Here is a 20,231-nt window from a genome sequence, read left to right as displayed (position 1 = left end):
AGATTAATATCATCCTGGTTTCTAATCTTTGATGCTGAACCCTCAAGGTTCACCACTTCAGGCTCTTTGTTCTTTTTGGCCACATAAACTTGACTTTGAGGATTCTTTTTGTGCTGTTGAGAACTTATTTTTTAAATTTTTTACAAGGAAATTAAGTTTGATTCACTCAAATGCTACAATAGTGGTATTGGCTTGGGACCTAGGAGTGTGCTCCTCCTCAAGGACTCATGTTCGATTTTCTCTGGTGCCAATTTGAGGGGGTTAGTTTAGCTTCTTCAAAAACAAAAAAAAAGATAAAAGTTAAATGTGTTTTTGGTCCCGATAAATATAATAACTTTTTGTTTTAGTCCCTCTAAAATTTTTCTTCCACTTTTAGACTGTATAAAATTTTCAATCACTATATTTGGTCCTTATTTTTAAGTTAATTTTTGTATTTTTTAATGAAATTGTACCGAAATGTGTAGAATAATGTAAAAATCACTCAACAAATTAGAATTTTTTAACAAAACATATATTAAATATGAATTTTTAACCGTCAAAAATATAAAAATTCATGTTTTGTTAAAAAAATCTAATTTTTATGAGGGTTATAATATTATAAATTTTTCTGCAAAATTTTATTCAAAAATATGAATTCTAATTATGAGTTTACTTTAAAGGAGGGACCAAAAATAAAGATGAAAATTTTTTGAAGGACTAAAAGTTAAAGAAATTTTTTAGAGGAACTAAAACGAAAAGTTGACAAATTTATAAGGATTAAACATATATTTAACCCCAAAGATAATACAATCAAAATGATTATGATTTTGGGCATTCCCCCTTACATAGTTTTAGATTAGTGGTGGTTAAGTTAGCCAGACACCTAACAACATTTCTAAAATGTTCAGAAATTTATGGGGCATTAACGAAACAAAATCATCTTTATATATAAAAGTTAACCCGTAAATCAATTTTTAACCTAATTTTAATCTAAATTTTATGATTACTTTTACGTTATTTACCCCGTGTTCAATTAAACCTGTTTAATTAAGAGATAAACTTTAAAAATCGTTCCTCCTATTCCTTTAACAATTTCCTCCTATTTTGTTTCCAACACAACAATAAACAGATAAACATACAAAAAAAAAAAAAATACAATTTCCTTCTATTTTGTTTCCAGCACAACAATAAACAGATAAACATAAAATAAAAAAAAATCATTCTTATTAACAAATTCTTCCGATTATTTCCATTTAATCAAAATGTTATTTTCAAATGCTTCTGAAATAAAAAACAACAGCTCACTACTAAATTCAATCCAATCCTATTTTCGCTACTAACAAATTCCCTTTTTCAAAAAAAAATAACCTAACAAATTCCTGTAAGTTTGTTGCACCTTTTCCAATTTGTGTGCATTAATTAAGGGATTATTTAATCATAATTTGTTAGGCTTTCCATTATATCAGGCTTCCCATTTTTGCGATTGCAAAATTCAAATTCCCTTCTAATATTAACCACGACCCAGACTCTAACTCACCACAAATTTCGCTGTTTCCAAAGCACTTTCACGTATCAAATCTTCCAAAGCACTTTCACGTATCAATTCTCCTTCTCACTATAAATGTGTACCATACAGAATTGAATAAAACACATCCTTATTTATCCCTTTAATCATTCGTTTAGAGAATTTCTCCATTCAATCATTCATTCAAAGAATATCAAGTGGTAATATTGAAAAATGTTGTTGTCGTATCACTGCTTAACGGGTATATCTGATGCTATGGTCTAATTTTTGCGTATGTTTTCATGCTTAAAGATGTTTTGTAACACTTTTTATTTTTACTGTATTGATGCAACAAGTCCTTTGGTTAATAATTCAGATTCATATAATGGAGTGCTTGCTGCTCCATCTTTTTGCTTTATTTTCAGTTGTTGAATCAAACATTTGATTCTTCAATTTTTGCTTTTCAATGTAATGAAGTATCAGTCTTGCTAAATTCTCTTCATAATTTTAATCTAAGCATCCAGATTTTATTCTCTTTCCAATTTGGACTTTCTTTTTTTACGGCATCTGTCTCTTATTTTCTTAATCTTGATTTTACAATTTTTCAGATTCTCCATTGTTGCAGTTTTACTACGATGTCGATATTATGATCTTTTTCCGTGTTCATTTTCTTTCAATTAAACGTAAGTATGCATTCGTTTTTCTTCATTCCTTCCTTCGATAGAATGCCGTATTAGCTTTGTTTAGTCTTCCCCTAAATGAAACAAATAAACAATTTATTGAGGGATTTAAGTGTCTTCTTTTATTTTGTTTCTTTATTTATGTGTGCACAACTCAAATAGTACCTATCTTGAAGTAAAAATCATGTTCAGTTGTAGGTCCTCACAATGCAACAATTGCTAATGTTATTGATGGGTGAGTAAGAGTTTAGTCTCTTCATTTGGTAAGGAGATTCTATAAATATAACTTTCATTTGCAATATTTAAGATTATAACTCAGAAAATATACATTGATTTGATTTTCACTTTGTGAAAACTTCTAGCAGGTGGTGAAAAGTGATCATGCTATATTTTATAGAAATTATAGACTTAACTACAAGGGATTTGTTTCTGTCTTTTAGTTGGTTAACAATGTTTTTGTCCCGCATTTTGTTCTCTTAGATGTTACACTTTTTAGTTGTTAACATTTAATGTCTTCTTTTTCTGTCCCGCACTTTGGAAATGTGACAACATAATATATTTAGTGTATAAAACGTAGGACATGCTTCGACAGAGGGTATGAATATGAACCAGGCATTTAGCTGCATGTGTGAATGTTAACTATAACATAATCCTCTTTAGGTAAAAATTATTGTCTTCACTCTTTTCTAAACTGCTTTGCTGATTTGTTGTTTTGTAGTCATAATAATATTTTTTATTAGAGGCTTTATGAATGGCAATACCAATTCTATAGATAACACTTATCCGTAGAGTTGCTCTTCATGGACACACATGAGTTCTCATCATAGCCATACAAATAGAATGACCCCTTTGAAAAATTCTTGATATTGTGGAGTATATAATGCAAATTTAATTTTTTGTTGATTAGTTTAAAGAATTGTAAGCTAAATAAAACAATCCGAATATTGTTGTTAATTCTTCTTCTTTGCACATTGTGTTTAGCATTTCATTGCAGGAAAACAATTTACATAGAATTCCTTAAGGTGCCTAAAACAAATATAAAGGTCTTCTATTTTGTTTGTGGATTGAGATAATGCAAAAGTTTCAGTTGTTTCTAAACGTTATTGAAAGTTAAGGATATTTGATTTATTTTTCTACCTATAAAAAACATGTGTTTTTGTCTTATGAGGAAAGTCATGTGCATGAGCCTACTATTCAACTTATGGTGCTTTTGACATAAAAACAATACAACAAGAGGAATTGTGATTTTGAAGGCTAAAAATCTTTCTTTTTGGTCCTTTGAGAATAGTTGATTTATGTTTTGAAGGTTTATTATTGTTATTTAGGTATGAGTGGTTTTCATATAACATAGGTTTTTGGAATCAAGTAGTGACCAATTTGTATAATGTCGATTCTATTTGCACTTGCAAATTTTTTAATTAAGTTTAGATGATTACAATGAAGAGAACCAATTGTAATTTTGATATGTGAAGGATTTTTTTTTTTTTTTTTTGATAAGCAAGGAGAGAGGACAGGCATCATGAGACATCATCGACATTCCAACTAGAGTGGTACCCCGAGATACCTCCATCCTATGGGGAAAAAGATATATACAAAAGGACGGGGGACTAATTTTGATATGTGAAGGGTTGGAAATAAAATTTTAGATCCCTGTCGTTGTCTAATTTTTATTTTTTAATATTCGTTTGTTTCAACTAAACGATTTCATGTAATCTCCTACTTTATTTTTTGAACTTGCGTAAGTAAAATGTATAATACTCTTCATCTTTTATTTATTTTAGGATTTTTTTTACAATTACTTATTCTTATATATTAGTCGAAATGACCCGTGCGACGCACGGGTCTAAAGTCTAGTAATCCTAACAAGTAAACCAATATCTTTCGCATATTGTCAAAGGTCAATATATATATAGGGGTTTGCTAGAACACACCTACTAATTTTTATGTGGGAGTGTTTTAGCAAAGCTACACCTTAGGGTGTATTTAACCACTTTTTAGTTATTGATTTGCTAAAATACTCCATCTAAAAAATAAGTGGGTGTATTGTAGCAAGTGCCTATAGGATTTGCTAGAACACACCCACTTGTTTTTTAAGAAGGTGTGTTATAGCAACATACACCTTAAGGTGTATTTATTAACTTTTTAGTTATAACTTGCTAAAACACTCTCACATAAAAACTAGTGGGTGTGTTCTAACAAATCTCATATATATATATATATAGATGTTCACTCAAATCGACTATAAATGGTCTTTTAGATTATTAATCTAAAAATATGTTGACAAGTCATACATGTGGCTGAGAGGATGCTTAATTTGACAACAGAGACATTAAATCTCAAAATGAATAATGATGGAGTAGTCAAAACATAATGTTGCTATGGTTTCTTTTCAACAATTGAAATCGTAGTGAGGTCTAGAGACGAAGGATAAGGTATAGTATGATTGACCACCAAAGAAAGACGTGTAAAGGTACAACTCAACTAGGATAAAATTCTGACCAAAGGATGTTACTTTTTCCTTCTCTAATATCAATCAATAATTGTAGCAAGAAATGATGAATTTCTAAACACACCAAGATGCATCCTTGAAAAAGCAACAAATGAGGGAGAGCAAGAGCAGGAATCATGATTTTGATTGATAAAGATTGAATAGAGAAGTGGAGAAATCAACATAGAGATATAGATTGAATACATTTTCCATACTATTAAAAAACAAATATATGTTCAGATGATTTGTCCCCCATTTCATAAATTTCTCAATCCATGTGTATTTCCATCCAAAATTTTAATGCTTATACATTGTAAAACAGTATATGCAAGTTTCATACCAAAAAAAAATAATTTCTACCAAAAGAAGAAGAAATGAAGCAGCTAATGAACTTCACTTAGGATTAATTGAATCCAGAGTACCCAAGTTTAACTCATGGTTAAAACTATCCTTATCGAGTAACCCACTTGAATTAGCCACATGATATTGACTTGAGATCTTTAATTGTGCTCCTCTCAAGATCTCAATTTGATTCACCCTAATGTTAATTTAGGTGAGTTAGTTTGATTTCTTAAAAAAAAAATATCTATTGATAGTTTGGACCGACCAAAGCACATCTGAATAGGATTTCCTCATTACGAGTCCAAATCCACATGTGTGACATCTCTTCAAGGATTATCACTACATGATCTTGATTGACTTGCTTGTTAAGGAGAGATTCACTTGCTCAACGCTCTCAATACACTTTTCCTCCATTTCTCCTGAATCACTCCACTATATAATAGGCCTTTCTTATAAAAACATGGTACTCATCAATTTTTACTACTATTAACTCACCTTAATCTTCCATTAACTTGAGCGTCAAAGTGCTTCTCGCATACGATCCTACCAGGACATCAAATCACCATTCTCATTTGCGCTTATTTTTAAGCAAATATGTAGATCCGTGTCTATACATACACAGCCATATAAATGTACACACACATCGGCTTAATTACGGTAAACCATTTTCCATATAAAAAAAAGGTTAAGAATCTTCGCAACATGCTATAAATAGATAATCTTCAAATTATGGATATAGCTCTTTAGCAATTCAAGTCTAGCACTCAATATGATATAGAAGAGGCATTCCCCTAGGCCTACAATATTTATAGAAGAGGCATTCAAATCTAGCAATTCAAATCTATGAAGCACGGATACGGACATGACACGGACACTGACACGCCGACACGGTTAATAATTTGAAAAAATCACATAATTCAGTGTAATTACAAGTGTCGGCGTCGGACACGACACATGTCCGACACCAGGACATGCCTAATCTGAGAAGCGTTTGTGCTTCATAGCACACTATAATTTGTGGAAAATGATATGAGCCCCATGTTTTGGATTAAGAGTGAATACAGTTGTTGGAGCATGAACATAGTTAGGGGAAAGTTCAAATGAGAAACGTTGTAGAAGTTGTGACAAAACCATCTTTGCTTCTAATAAAGCAAAGTTTTGCCCCATGCAAACTCTAGGACCATAACCAAATGGGAAAAAACAAACTTGGCCTTTTGTTGCTTTTGCGATTCCTTCCGAAAATCTCTCTGGATTGAACTCAGTGGCATCATCTCCCCAAATATCGCGATTGTGGTGAATTAAGAGTATTGGTAAGGAAACATGTACTCCTGCGGGGAGGAAAAGACTTCCAACTTTCACATCTTTGCGAGCTACTCGATTGAAGTAAATTACCGGTGGGTATAACCTTAGTACCTCATAGAGAATCATTGTCACCTATGATACAAAAAAACTTATATTAGGAGTAACCACCAAAAGGATTTAATCAATAGTAACAATGACCAAAGTAAATTGTGTTAATCACAAAGTAAATTGTTTGTCATTTTAGTACATATGCATTACTTTCAAAGACATCTTTTGTAAACTTATCATATAATTTCAAGCACTTAAATGAGGTTTCAATCACCACCTGAGTCTAGCGCAAATGGTTGATGCATAGGGTGTGAGTATTGTAAACTCTTATATACTGAATTCGATTCTTACCCTAAAAATAATGAGTTTTAAATCAAGAGAAAGTAACTATGTGGCGCTTACTATTTTAAGGCGACTTATTCCATCGCTGTTAGGCATTTTGTCGCCAAAAACTTGCAAAACTTCCTCTCTAGCTCGTGCTTGCCAATCAGGATATCTACTCAACAATATCATTGTCCAAACAAGCAGAACTGATGTGGATTCTTGGCCTCCTAGATAGAATGCATTGCATTCCTCGAGTACTTCTTGGTCGCTCATTCCAACATTCTTATTGTTTCCATTTTCTTGTATTTCTTTCTGATTTGATTCCAAAAGTATACCTAGTAAATCGTTGTTTAGGACTTCACCAGCCATCATGGCTTTCTTTCTTTTGTTGATTATAGCCATTAGCGATGCTTGGATATCTTTGTCGATTTCTGTCATCCTCCTGTGTGTAGTTGTTGGTATATACCTTCAAATACATCATATATATACTTAAAACTATGTTAGCAACGTTATAGAAAAATATGTTAAATTACTAATTTAAAGAATATGAAATAGACCTTGAAACAAGCTAATAAATCAATTTAGGTTTTCAAAAAGATCATTCCAGACTTAAAAATTCAAGATCATTCCGTCAGTTTTTGGTCTTACCTCCATCCTGGAATGTAAACGTTGCGTAATTTCATAATAAGTTGAGCTTGTTCTTTTAGTAGTTCAAATATTCTTTGTCCTTCTTCATAATTGCTTCCAAACGCTGTTTTCGATATGACATCACACGTCAAAATCTGGAGAAAAGTCTTTGCATCGATTTCGAACTTTCCATCTGAAGATATATCTTCCCATTTTCTAATCATTTCATCACAACTTTGGGAAAATATAGGTGACATAATCTGCAGCATATGAAAACATAACAAGAGTGATAAACTTGGTATATGGAGTAAATCAAGTAAACCATGTTTTATAATATGTATTCTAAAGTTCTTGCTTAATATCCTACTAAAAGTTTGAATTTGCGAGAAAAATTATCGACAAGAAACAATTCCATGTCATTAAATTTAATGACGAGAGAATTGGATACAAAATCTATTTTTAGTCTCTTATTTTTGTCACTAATTTAATTCTTTCGTAGATATTACTAAGAAATTAAATTTATAACAACATAGTCAATGGAATTAGTATTTATATAACCTTCAATTTTTCTGTGTAGAAAGCAGGGTTGATAATCTTTCGATGCATCCGCCATTTTTCGCCTTCATAATTTGCAAGTCCTGTTCCCAGTAGCTTGTAAAGGGGGCTCAACTTCGGTTTCTGAAAGTCATTCATGTTGTTGAAGATTTCCTTAATTTGCTCAGGGTTTGTAATGATCACTTTGGCATTTGTACCTTCCCATAAAAAAGAATTCTTGCCTACAAATAATTTTTGTTATATATCACAAACTGTTCAAGGACTATACAGAGAGTGACCTCAATCAAATGAGTTTGAGTTCAACTAAATACATGTGATTTTCACATTTAGATATGTATTTTTAGTACTTATAATATACAGAGAAAATAAATAGAAATATGACATCATAAGTTATTTCCATACATGGACTCTTTCATCAAGTAAAAATGTAGAATTGGGATGGGTGGCTCATGGATTAAAGCAGAAACATATGAGCAACTCAATATAGCAGGAACATTGTACCAAATATAAGTGGGTTGTGTAATAGCCTATGAGCAACTCAATTACCACTTCTATTAGCAAAGTTACAAGAGAAATTATGTAATCTCTAAAAGGCCTCACTTGATATATTCCCATATATATGTACAATTAATTAACTCAGTTGATAAAGATAAAGATATTGTATATTATATGTAGGGGCCGGGTTCAATCCCCAGAGAGCGGACACGGATTTGGATTCTCGGCAGCCAAACTCTCTGCTGCCATCCTGCTGCCATCCTGCTGCCTTACATCAGCCGTTGGATCCACTTGTTATTGTTCAGATTCGGCTAAACTGCTATCAAATATCAATAGCTCATTGAAAAAGAAAAAACACTGCATTCAATGGTGTAAAGTAATTATTTTCGCTCAAACTACTATTTTAATTTGGCTTTGTATAATTTTTTTTTTTTGAGGGAAATTTGGCTTTGTATAATGTATATTGTATAGTACACCTTTACGTATTATTTTTTTTTTATCAAACCAGGTTTTAATTTGGTGCTAATATTAATTTTGTAATGTTTCATAAAATTAGAGGTGGGATTAGCGTATAAATATTATAAATATGAAATGACATAAAAAAATGTGTATTGGTTAATATTTTCTCAATTAAGATTGTAGGGGTAAAATTGAGATAAAAGTGAATAGCTATAATCTTTAACCTACAAACTTTAAACTATAACCTACTTGAATTAACTTATAAAAAACACTATTTTACTTATTCACATACTTCATCTTCATTTAACCAAACAATTCAGTTGAGCTCCGGTGGTTAATACATTCACCAAACACAAATTATTCAGGAGAACATGACTTAGATTCCTGTTTACTATAATATATTTTGTTTGTATGTGTATTAAATTTAATTTTTCATATTTTAAGGTAAGTTAGTAGTACTAATTAGGATTTAAGGGTATGTTTAAAGAAGAAGAAAAATGCATCTAATAATGTAAAAAAAGGTCTATGTTTAGGGACAAATTTTTAATCAAATGGATGCTTATATATAAAGACGGAGAGAATATATATTATTTTTTTTTTGTCAAAAAAGTATACTATTTTTTTTTATTATTTGATGTCCTATGGGAACATGTATTTTACTTAGTCTTTTTTTTTAGGGATATTTTTAATTATTCTTAACATTGTGAATATTTTATCAACAAAGAAAGTTTGAATACGAGATATATTATTTAATATGTGCAGGAGTATGTATATTGAAAACAATAAATATGTGCGGCCTTGAAAACAGATTTTAATGCGCTTTTAACATTTTAAGCGAAATGGATCTAAGGGTTGGTGTATGGCAGCAGAGAATTTGGCTGCCAAGGATCCAAATTCAGCGGACATCCAACTTCTCCACATTTGAAATGTGTGAACTCTAACCACTAAATTATTAAAAAAAAAAAAATGATGAGAAAGAAAATTGATGAAACGGTGGATGGTATAAAATAAAATTGAAATCCTAATAGTAGTGGAAATTAAGATGCGTACCAAATTTTTGATAAATGTGATGAATAAATGTGAAGATGTGTGGTGTCACATCTTTATCATCTGAAAGAGAATTAGTGAATATTGGAGATTTAGCATTTTCCATCATCATCTTAATCATCTCCCTTGTGTCTCCAACCAAAATTTTGTATGGACTGCCTTGAAGGCCTTGTGCTCTCAGTACCTTCTCTATTCTCTTTGGCCTTAGCCATAGCCAATTCAGTAGCTTCCATGTCCATAGAAGCACCAAAGGTGCAACTATGAGAAAGAATGTTGCAGTTGTTGAAGATACTCCCATCATCATTCTTTGTGGGAGAAGAAAATGGGCAGAGATAAAGTAAAGGTGTTAAGGAAAGAGAACTAGATCTATGAATGATTTAAGGGGTTGTTTGTTTCATCTTCAGCACTTTAATGACTTATATATACTTCCAAAAATATTAATTCACGTTGCTTTTGCCTCTCAAAATATCTCACTTCACTTTTGCCTCACAAAAGATCTTTTCGTTTTTCAGAAAATAAATAGAGTGAAATTAAAAGTTGGTTTAAATGGATATAATAAATTTAAGCATTATCCATACCGCTCTTTGCTCGTCTTAGTTTTCTAGCCATAGATACACTTAACTTTTTTTTTTCTCCTTCATTCATCGAGAAGAGGTGGTTTTAGATCATTTTTTGACCTAAAATCACTCCATCTACATCTTTTTTTTCTTTTTCTTTTAATCTAAATAAGTGTTTTTCACATATATCAAAATTTTTCTTCTGTGTTTTTTTTTTTATTTCGTCGTCTAAGTGCGACATTGTGTTGTTCTTCGTCTTGTGCGGCATTTGATTTTGCATCGTGTCGCGGTGTTCGTTTAGTTCCTATTGAAAGATCAACTTCAGTCAATTACAAATTCAATCAATGATTTGGGCGTCAACGTTGCAGATCCGAAAGCATGAGTATTTGATTTTTAGTGACTTAGATTTTATCATATTATTTGTAGGCATTTTGCCGTCGTATGTCATTAACTTAGGTGTTGTAAGTTTGTTCGCAGATTCATCCTTTACATTTTTTGCGATATTTATATCTGATGTACTCGATCAATTTGAATAAATGAATATCATTTTATTTTTAAAAATAAAATAAAATAAAATAAAGCATTATCCGAAGAATTGTGGATTGTCTCAATTGAAAGAAAAAAAATTGAGGGAATAATATGAAGATTTTATGGTTGATCTCCACGTTATCAATAATTAATATCTACCAATAAAAAAAAATATATCTAGCTTTAATACTGGGCATTAATAATGTAGAGATCAGTGGTTAAGATATCTACATTATTTTCTTAAAATTTTGTTCAATTGAGACAATTCATTTCCCATATCAACGTATCTTGATAAACACTTACATTATCCTGTTATTGTTATAAGCAAAAATCAATTTACTTATTATAGTAATTGGAGGATGTATAAATTTCTCTAACCAAACACCTCATAAAAATATTACAAATAAGTTTCACAAATAACTATATATCAATATCATTGGATAAAATTCACTTTTTTTAAGAAACTAAAATCTTAATCTTTGAGCATAAGAAATACCAGAAAAGAACTAAGAGAAAAAGGATTCGTAACAATTCAACAAAGTTGGCATGCAAAAAGTAAAGATATATGATGATTCTGTAAACACTCTTCTCTATATCCATATATAAAAGAGCTTCATTTAATTTTTAAAGATAAATAAAAAAAATAAAGTAGAAGAAATTAAAATATTAAAAAGATATTTTTTATTTGATTTTTATAAGTGAAAGTAAAAATGTTTCATTCTTTTGTCTAATTTTTTTTCAATATTTAGTTTAAAAAGAAAACATCACACTACATTCTTTAAGAAGAAGAAAAAAAACACTACATATATTATTAAAGTATTTATTTTAACGATGAAAGTTAATACTCCTTACCATGTTGAAAGTGAAGTTGGAATTGTTAAACTCCTTAACACTCTATCATTAACTTTTCCATTTTAGTTGGATATTCTGGCACCACTTTTTATTCAAAATCTCTTCTTGTTCCCCTTAATTTTGTCCTCAAATTCTAAAGTGGGGTTCACTTTCTCTTTTTCTTTATATCTATGATAATTGTGTTGGGACAAAACAAGAGTGAGAAAAATGTTGCTCCTTTCTTTCTCTTTGCTTTGGGTATCAGCAACAAAAACCAAAATAACTTGTTTCCTTTGTTGTCGCTATTGAAGAGACTTGGAAAGTGATAGCATCCTTAAATCATGTTGCTTTTCGGTGGAGTTATTTGAAATATGAATTACGTGTTCACGAAGATATTATTATTCAATCTTTTGTATTAAAAAAATCAAAAATATTATTCAATGATTTGATTTTATTGGTCCTCTAAAATTGACACTACAAAATTTTGAATTTTGCTCTTCCCCTGCACAAAACATTCGCGCCCTGCTGCCATGCTTAAAATGACCCTGCGTGAGTTAAGTCATGTTGCGTGACTTAACTCACACACCTTAATTTTATACATGCGTGACTTAAGTCACGGCATGAGTTAACTCACGCAGGTGTTACATCCCGCGTGAGTTAACTCACCCTAGTACAGTTTGAAATGCTGAGTTAACTCATGCGGGGTGTAACACCTGCGTGAGTTAACTCATGCGGCATGACTTAAGTCGCGCACATGTAAAATTAAGGTGTGTGAGTTAAGTCACGCATCGTGACTTAACTCACGCAGGATTATTTTAGACATGGCTGCAGGATGCGAGTGTTTTGTGCATGGGAGAGCAAAATTCCAGAATTTTTACAAATGAGCCCATCACTTTTACCAGATGTGGGTCTTATAACAAGCAACTGCAACATTTGGATTTGAAAGGGTGAGCTAGCCGAATAAACTCTAATATATAAACATAATTCTATTTCTAAGCACAAAATTGTTCATCAAAAAATAAAACTACATATTTTTAAAAATTAAAATAATTCTTTATGCGATCCAACTAACTTAAAATTAACAATAACCAACTCAGAACTGATACTTGCACTAATTTCCTTTTCGATATAAACTGTTATGCTATAATTTAGAAACTCATTTCCCATCTTATTTCTCAATCTAGTCTTCATAATCTTCTTTGCTGAAAAATATCTAAGTTGTGATTGTAGAAACTGGAAGAGTCGTGATAAGACGAAGTGGTTTATCAATCAAAAAGTAAATTTTATTCATCTTAGTTGCAATCAAACATGAGTATTATTGTTGATAAATTTTTTGAACTTGATTCTTTATGGCATCACCAATGAATTGCTATAGTTGATAACACAGGTTATCATTATCTTTTTCATTGAAATTCATGGGATAGCATTTTTAGAAAAAGAGTGCAAATAGTATTTGTGAATGATATGGACTCAAGTTGTGATAAAACCCAAGCTTATGAATGAAATTGGCCCAAATTATGATCCAAATCCAATATTGTGATTGCTAAAACCACTTTTGTAGCAAGATACATGTTCATGGTGCATGTAAGATAAGTTGCATTTCGCATGTAATGCATAGTGGCAAAATGAATGGTTACATATATTGACAAGTTGCAAGATGCATGAGATGTAAGTGACATGTTGCACAAATTTTACATGGAAGACAAGTAGTTTGTTGCATGTAAGGAACTATGGCTTACCTCTCTTATAAATAGCCAGCTCATTTGCACAATTTCACTACCCCATTCCATCAAGTAGTAACAGAACAACAAGAATTAAAGCTTGTTGTGAGTGAGAGGAACAATATAGAGAGGAAATATAGTTTCTCCTGTGAGATTTCTCCTAGTGTTAATATTCTCCTATTTCAACATAGAGGGTAATTTGTCTCTCCTTGTATATAGAAAGAGGTCTTGTAATTTCTTCCACTTAGTGAAAAGTTCTCTACTCTCGCCCTGTGATTTTTTTCCCTTATTTGTTGAGGGGTTTCAACGAAAATATGTGTGTTCAGTTCGTCTTTTCTCGTCTCTTATTTTAGCTGCGTGATAATATTTTGCTACTCTGGCACCCAATAGTATCAACATCAAAAGGTTTATAACTATCCTTAGGAGTCAAAGCACAACTTAGAGTTAACAAATTCATGGCGCTTAGGAGAAGAACAAACAACATTGACAATAAAAGTAAGCTTCTCTTGATGCAGTGACCAATACAAATTGTAATCTATGAGCAAAACAAATGTATGTAATATGCAAAAGGGCAATCTTTCATAAACAATGCTCGTAAACTATTTTAATCTGCTCCAAAGATTAAAAGTGTAATTAAGCTTATTTCTTTCATGTCTCCTTTTTTTTTTTCCTAATGTTTTCTAGCGTAGTGAACAACATACTCTTTAACATGATTTTTCAACAATCTTTTTTTTTTAATTGGTTGAAATTCAAATGTGTGACATTAACTTATAAAAGTTTCATGTATATTTTTTTTTTAATAACGTTTCATGTAGATTTAGTAGGAATCATTTGAATATCAACTTATTAGATACCGTGTATTAAAAAGTGCGTTGGAGAATATGTTGCTAATAAAATTCATTTTGAGCAGTCCTACTACCAACACAGTCCCTATAACATACTTTCATTCTTCAACTCTCGAAGACAAAACATCAAAATAAATAGAAAAGGGATTCAATCAAACTTAAAGGATTTTTATAAGAAGAATTTAACCTTAATCCCTACAAACTTATTGAAAACTAATATATTTATCAAATTTATCCAAACAAAAAATCAATTTATATTTATATTTATATCTAACTGAAAGAAAACATGAAGGCACCTATGAGACTCGTCTTATTAATTATAATATGAAGTTTTTGGACAATAGTACTATAATAGAATATGAAGTTTTTGGACAATAATACTATATGATAAAATTTACACCTTAAGAGCATACTATGATTAGGTTTTTATGTTTCCACTTTGCGTATAATAATATGAGCACCATATTGTGGCTGAAGAGTAATCACAGTTGATGGAGCATGAGCATAGGTTGAGGAAAGTTCAAATGAAAAATGTTGCAAAATCATTGACAATGCCATCTTTGCTTCCATTAGGGAAAAGTTTTGTCCAATGCAAATTCTTGGACCCCATCCAAATGGAAAAAATGAAACTCTACCATTTGTTGCTTTAGAAATTCCTCCGGAAAATCTCTCAGGATTGAACATTTTAGCATCATCGCCCCATAGTTTGCAGTCATGATGAATCAAAAGAATTGGTAAGAAAACCTCCACTCCAGCAGGTAATGTCAGGTTTCCAAGTTTCATATCTTTCACAACATTTCTAGCAAGTCCCATTACTGGAGGGTATAATCTAAGAACCTCATACAAAATCATGGTGACCTGTTACAAAAAGATTTATGTTACTAGCAAGTATTACAATTGTTGAAGAACAAACTAGTACAATGACTATAATTAACACCAAAAAGTATTTGCATATTTTCAAGACGGAAAAGTACGAATATATATTTTTGTTTATATTTGAGACCGGAATTGTATACTAGAAGACCCAAAGACTCAATAAGAAGCGCACAAGCCTAGACAAACAGGGACTATGAGGCTTAAAGTAGCACAAGCCTAAACAAGTTTGTCTTGAGGCGAATTTCTCTTTTTTGCAACTCTTGTTGACCAAGAGGCAGTTAAATACCGTTCGGCTATCCAGTGGGGGTTAACTGTCGTTACACTATAAGATCGTTTAAACCGATTAAAAAAATGATTGAATTGTTATAGAAAATGCCGAACGACGGTTAACTGTTGTTGAGAGCCGAACGGCAGTTTATGTTGAGGAGAAATTTGAAAATTGAGATGAGAAGTTTCCTAAACTCATACCCTTCAAAGTGCAGATAATAATAAATTACTTACAATCTTTAGGTTATTTAGCCCATCAAAATCTGGTTTTTTGTTGCCAAAGACATGTAACACTTCCTCCCTAGCACGTGTTTGCCAATCAGGGTACCTACTCAACAATATCATTGTCCAAACAAGCAAAACCGAAGTAGTTTCTTGCCCTGCAAAATGGAACAACTTGCATTCCTCGACTACATGATCAAGACTCATTCCAACACTCTTATTGTTGTTGTTATTTTCAATTTCCTTATGATTTGATTCAAGAAGAATACTCAATAAGTCATTCTTAGTGGATTCACCAGCCTTTAATTCTTTCTCCCTCTTGTTAATCATATCTTTAAGCGAAGAGGTTATTTCTTTGTCAATTTCATTCATCTTCCTATGCACAAATATAGGCAGAAACCTACGAACAAAAAATGTTGCAATAATCACATAAATTAGAGACATAAAAATTAATAGGCTTTGCGATGAAGATAATGAACTGAGTGACATATAAGGATGATTTGGAGGCAAAGATGAGATAGTTAAGGAGCAGAGCTATGAAGCACAGACACTCCTTAGATTAGGGGTGTCCCACCAACAGGACACCTATGATTATACTGAATTATGTCATTTTCTCCAATGATTGTCTGTGTTAGAGTGTTGGTGTATGTGTCGTGTCTGGTGTCCGTTATCTGTGTTTGTGTCCGTGTTTCATAGGAGAAAAGTGATTAAGAAGTCGATAGTTCGCACTCCTAGCATAATACTAACAACATATACCGTTTAAAAGAATAAAAAATAATCGAGTATATATTAGTCTTACATCCATAAAGGGATTGTAGATTTCATAACAACTGTTGTTATAAGTTCAGCTTGCTCTCTTTGAAGTTGAAATATTCTTTTTCCTTCTTCATAACTACTTCCAAACGCAGTTCGAGAAATAGCATCACTTGCCAAATTCTGCAGGGAAGGCCATACGTCTATTTCACATGATCCATCTGAAGACAACATTTCCTCCCATTTGCTAATCATATCATTGCAACTTGTGAAGAAAGCCGGGGTCATAATCTGTCGTATTTCATAAAGAAATGACTAAAAATTCAAATTTCCAGTCAAACTGAGCGTATAAATATCGAACTAACCTTCAATTGTTCTAAATGGAAAGCAGGGTTGATTAGCCTTCTATGCTTGCTCCATTTTTCTCCCCCATAACTAGCAAGACCACTAGCTAGTAACTTGAAAATCTTATAGTTAGTCTTTGGGAAGTCAGACATTTTGTTCAATACATCTTTTATTTGCTCAGGTTCTGTGAGAGTTAACCTTGGTTTTATTCCAAACCAAATAAAAGAATTCTTTCCTGCATATAATAAGCAACTCTATAAGAAAATCTAGAATTGAAAGATCATAAAAAATAAAATAAGAGAATAGGGGTTTGTTTGAAATAGTTTTTGTTTTCAGTTTTTGAAATATACAAGTCCTCTTTTGATAATGGTTATCCTTTTACATGTTTTAGTTTTTTAGTCCCCAAAACTAAAAAATTCAAAACAGTTTCAAAAACTGTAATTTTAAAAATAGTTTAGCAAACAAGTTTTTAATTTAATTTTCAAGTTTTTAAAAACTAAAAAAGAGTTTTTGGGAAGTGTTTCAAATATGCTCTAGGTTCCATTCGCCTCTCTCAAGATATGGATTCACTGCTCGTCAATTCACTCACCACATTTTTTTCATTTGGTTTTGCACTCATAAACAGGTTCACTAGATTGTGCCAGGGCCGTTCCCGACAATTTAGTGGTCCGGTTGTAATTTTGACAATTTATGTTAAAATAAAATAAAATAAAAAATCCAACACTACTTATAGTGATAAATAATTAATTTGTGGTTAAATATATTAGCATTGGTTCAAACATGACTTTTATCTACAAACAAATAGACATTTACCAACGAAAAAATGTCATTTAGTAACAGATTTTGTCAACGGCCCTCGATTGTCCACATGTATGTGGGTGTCTAGTACTGAATTTGGATTTGCTTTTATGGTTTTGATTTCTTTATCCTTTGCGGTTGTAGTGAATTACCCATTTGGATTGTTCCTATTTTGCTTTCATTTGGTCCGTCTCTATGTCCTCCGGCTTTTTGTAAATTTTCTTTTTAATTAGTCTACTTAAGGTGTTGGAGATTCATCCGCATCCTATTTAAAAATAAATAAAAATCATTCCTTTGAGCTTAGCTCAGTTGGTAGGGATATTGCATATTATATGTAGGAGTCGGGGTTCGAACCCCAGACACTCCACTTGTTCACAATTAAATTGTGTGAGCTCTAACCACTAGACTACGTGACAAAAAAAAAAATCGATCCATTCCACTATATGAGAATTTCTTCAATACAGCCAAAAAAAACTACATGGGATTCCATACAACCTTGGAAGGAAAATGACCCAATTAATCATAATATATATCACGTGCTTAACACTTTTATTTTTAATAGATATGCGAAATGACAAAGTCATTTAAAATTCACACATATAAATGTAGGTATTGGAGTTCGAACACCAATCATTACATCCGGATTACCAATGATAGTGCTATGAGACACGTTTAGCTAGAACTTCTAGATCCATGCTTGACACTTCTAATTGCTTGGTTTAAATTGGTGCTAGATTGCCGGTGGTAGTGCTATGAGACACGTTGCTTAACATAATTTAAAGTCTTACGTTCAACTAAAATAAATTCAAGTGGTTAATGTATTTTGTTTAAAGTTGAATTTTACGTACATCCTATCAAAATAAGTTCAAACCACTAGGATCGAACCGGTATACAATTTAACTTCACTCCAATATTTATTTCTTTTACTAAAATTATTAATTTTTCTACCATTTTGTATATTTTTTTTATATTCTACCATAACTAGTAAGCACTTTAATATATCTCCATAACTCCACTCTTTTAGACCTGTTATGAGACTAATCATCTAAACATCAACAAAACATATATATATATATATATGAAGCATATCAGGTGAGAATGATATTTATATGTGAGAATGATAGGAATAAATAGTAGACATTGAATTTAAAATGAGTGGTTGAGATTAAATGTGCCAAATTAAGTGAACCACACATTTGTTTTCCTCCTTCTTCTTCACCATTCTTCTTTTCACGGTGTCTCTCTACCTTCTCACCACCATCTCCTTCCTCTTGACCGATCTCCTCAATTATGGCCACCATCTTCTTCCTCTTCTCATCATGTTGTTCGCCGGCGTTTGTACAGTCATCATGTGTGAGCACCACGTTTTCCATCGCTACTTTTTAATCTTTCACTTTTGATTGAAATTCATCCTCAAATCCTTCATATTTTGGAGTTGATTAAAAATTAAATTACACTGTAATTACTAATCAGACTTTTATTGGATGATTTTCGCTTGGAAACAATTCTTCTACAATGATTGGTTTGGCAGCCGACGGCATCGCTAACGGTGGTGGGTGTGGTGGTGCAATCGAACAGGATATGAAAGAAAGCAAAGTTTTAATGGGAAGGGGGAAAACTTACATGTTGACTTAATAAAAATGACATTTTAAATCTGGTCCGTATATTTTTAATCCAAGGGTTCATATTTATTCCGATCATTCTCACATATAAATATCATTCTCACTTGATATACTCCCTATATATATATATTTTTTTTATCTGAACTGAACTAATTTCTAAATGAATGATTTCAAATATATTCATTTCATTAAACAATTGAGTCAAATAACATATATTCATCTCTTATCCAAAAAATTTGACATTAGGGAAAAAGAAGATTGAGCAAAGGAGAAACAACAGTACACATACCATGAATTCTAACACTTTCATTGTAGTAGGGAATGACACGTGGCGTGATATCATCGGAGAGGTTCATAGATTTGGATTTGGCTTCCTTTTCCATGTTAAAATACTCCTTCATGTCTCCAACTAAAAGCCTATATTGATTCCCTTTAAGTCCTTGTTCTCTTAAGAGCTTCTCTAGCTTCTTTGGCTTCAACCATAACAAATTCAGCACCTTCCAAGACCATATCAAACCAATGATGAGAATTATGCCTGAAACCCATTCCATTTCTCTGTTTGTAATTGGTGAAGCAAAGTGTACAGAATGTAACAATGAAATAAAAGGAAGTACAAGTGTGAATACATGAAATAAGAACCATAGATTTTTATAGAATTTGGGTGGCTAAAACTATGATGTCCTACACGACTTTCTATGTTATACTTTTGTTCTTTTCTGACCGAATTTGTATTTTTGTTGTAGACAAGGATTGATATCAACAAGTAGATAAATCCTCATTGGCGCATATGTGTGTTTATATATAGACATACGTGCTAACTTATATCAATCTACAAATATAGAAATCTAAGTTAGCAAAGTGTGTACATTTTTATTTACGTGCCAATCTAGCAAATATGGAAATCTGCATAAATTATGTCCCTGTAATTTCAGATTCCTTCATTTTTGGTCCCTCATTTTACGTGCTATGTATGCAGATTTTGCTTACGTGGTGGAATGAGGGACCAAAAGTGGAAG

At 31.7% G+C, this 20,231-nt stretch overlaps 2 protein-coding genes across 2 annotated transcripts; both read right to left on the bottom strand.

The window, feature by feature from the left end:
• Positions 1-5,798: 5,798 nt before the first annotated feature.
• On the bottom strand, positions 5,799-10,288 carry LOC25487125 (11-oxo-beta-amyrin 30-oxidase). Its single transcript, XM_013608982.3, has 5 exons — positions 9,854-10,288; positions 7,853-8,070; positions 7,316-7,554; positions 6,746-7,133; positions 5,799-6,427 (listed from the first exon to the last, which is right to left on the bottom strand). The coding sequence occupies exons 1-5, from the start codon at positions 10,152-10,154 to the stop codon at positions 6,002-6,004; spliced, it is 1,572 nt and encodes a 523-aa protein (XP_013464436.1). The 5' UTR covers positions 10,155-10,288; the 3' UTR covers positions 5,799-6,001.
• A 4,331-nt stretch (positions 10,289-14,619) lies between these two features.
• Positions 14,620-19,877, bottom strand: LOC25487124 (cytochrome P450 72A68-like). The gene is made up of 5 exons (XM_013608981.3): positions 19,505-19,877; positions 16,816-17,030; positions 16,497-16,741; positions 15,710-16,097; positions 14,620-15,190 (listed from the first exon to the last, which is right to left on the bottom strand). The coding sequence occupies exons 1-5, from the start codon at positions 19,764-19,766 to the stop codon at positions 14,759-14,761; spliced, it is 1,542 nt and encodes a 513-aa protein (XP_013464435.1). The 5' UTR covers positions 19,767-19,877; the 3' UTR covers positions 14,620-14,758.
• Between the last annotated feature and the right edge of the window lie 354 nt (positions 19,878-20,231).

This window comes from Medicago truncatula, chromosome 2 (assembly GCF_003473485.1).
Source record: "Medicago truncatula cultivar Jemalong A17 chromosome 2, MtrunA17r5.0-ANR, whole genome shotgun sequence".
NCBI classification, from domain to species: Eukaryota; Viridiplantae; Streptophyta; class Magnoliopsida; order Fabales; family Fabaceae; genus Medicago; species Medicago truncatula.
The sequence above is the reverse complement of the archived record's forward strand: the minus strand, read 5'-3'. Positions and strand labels throughout refer to the sequence as shown.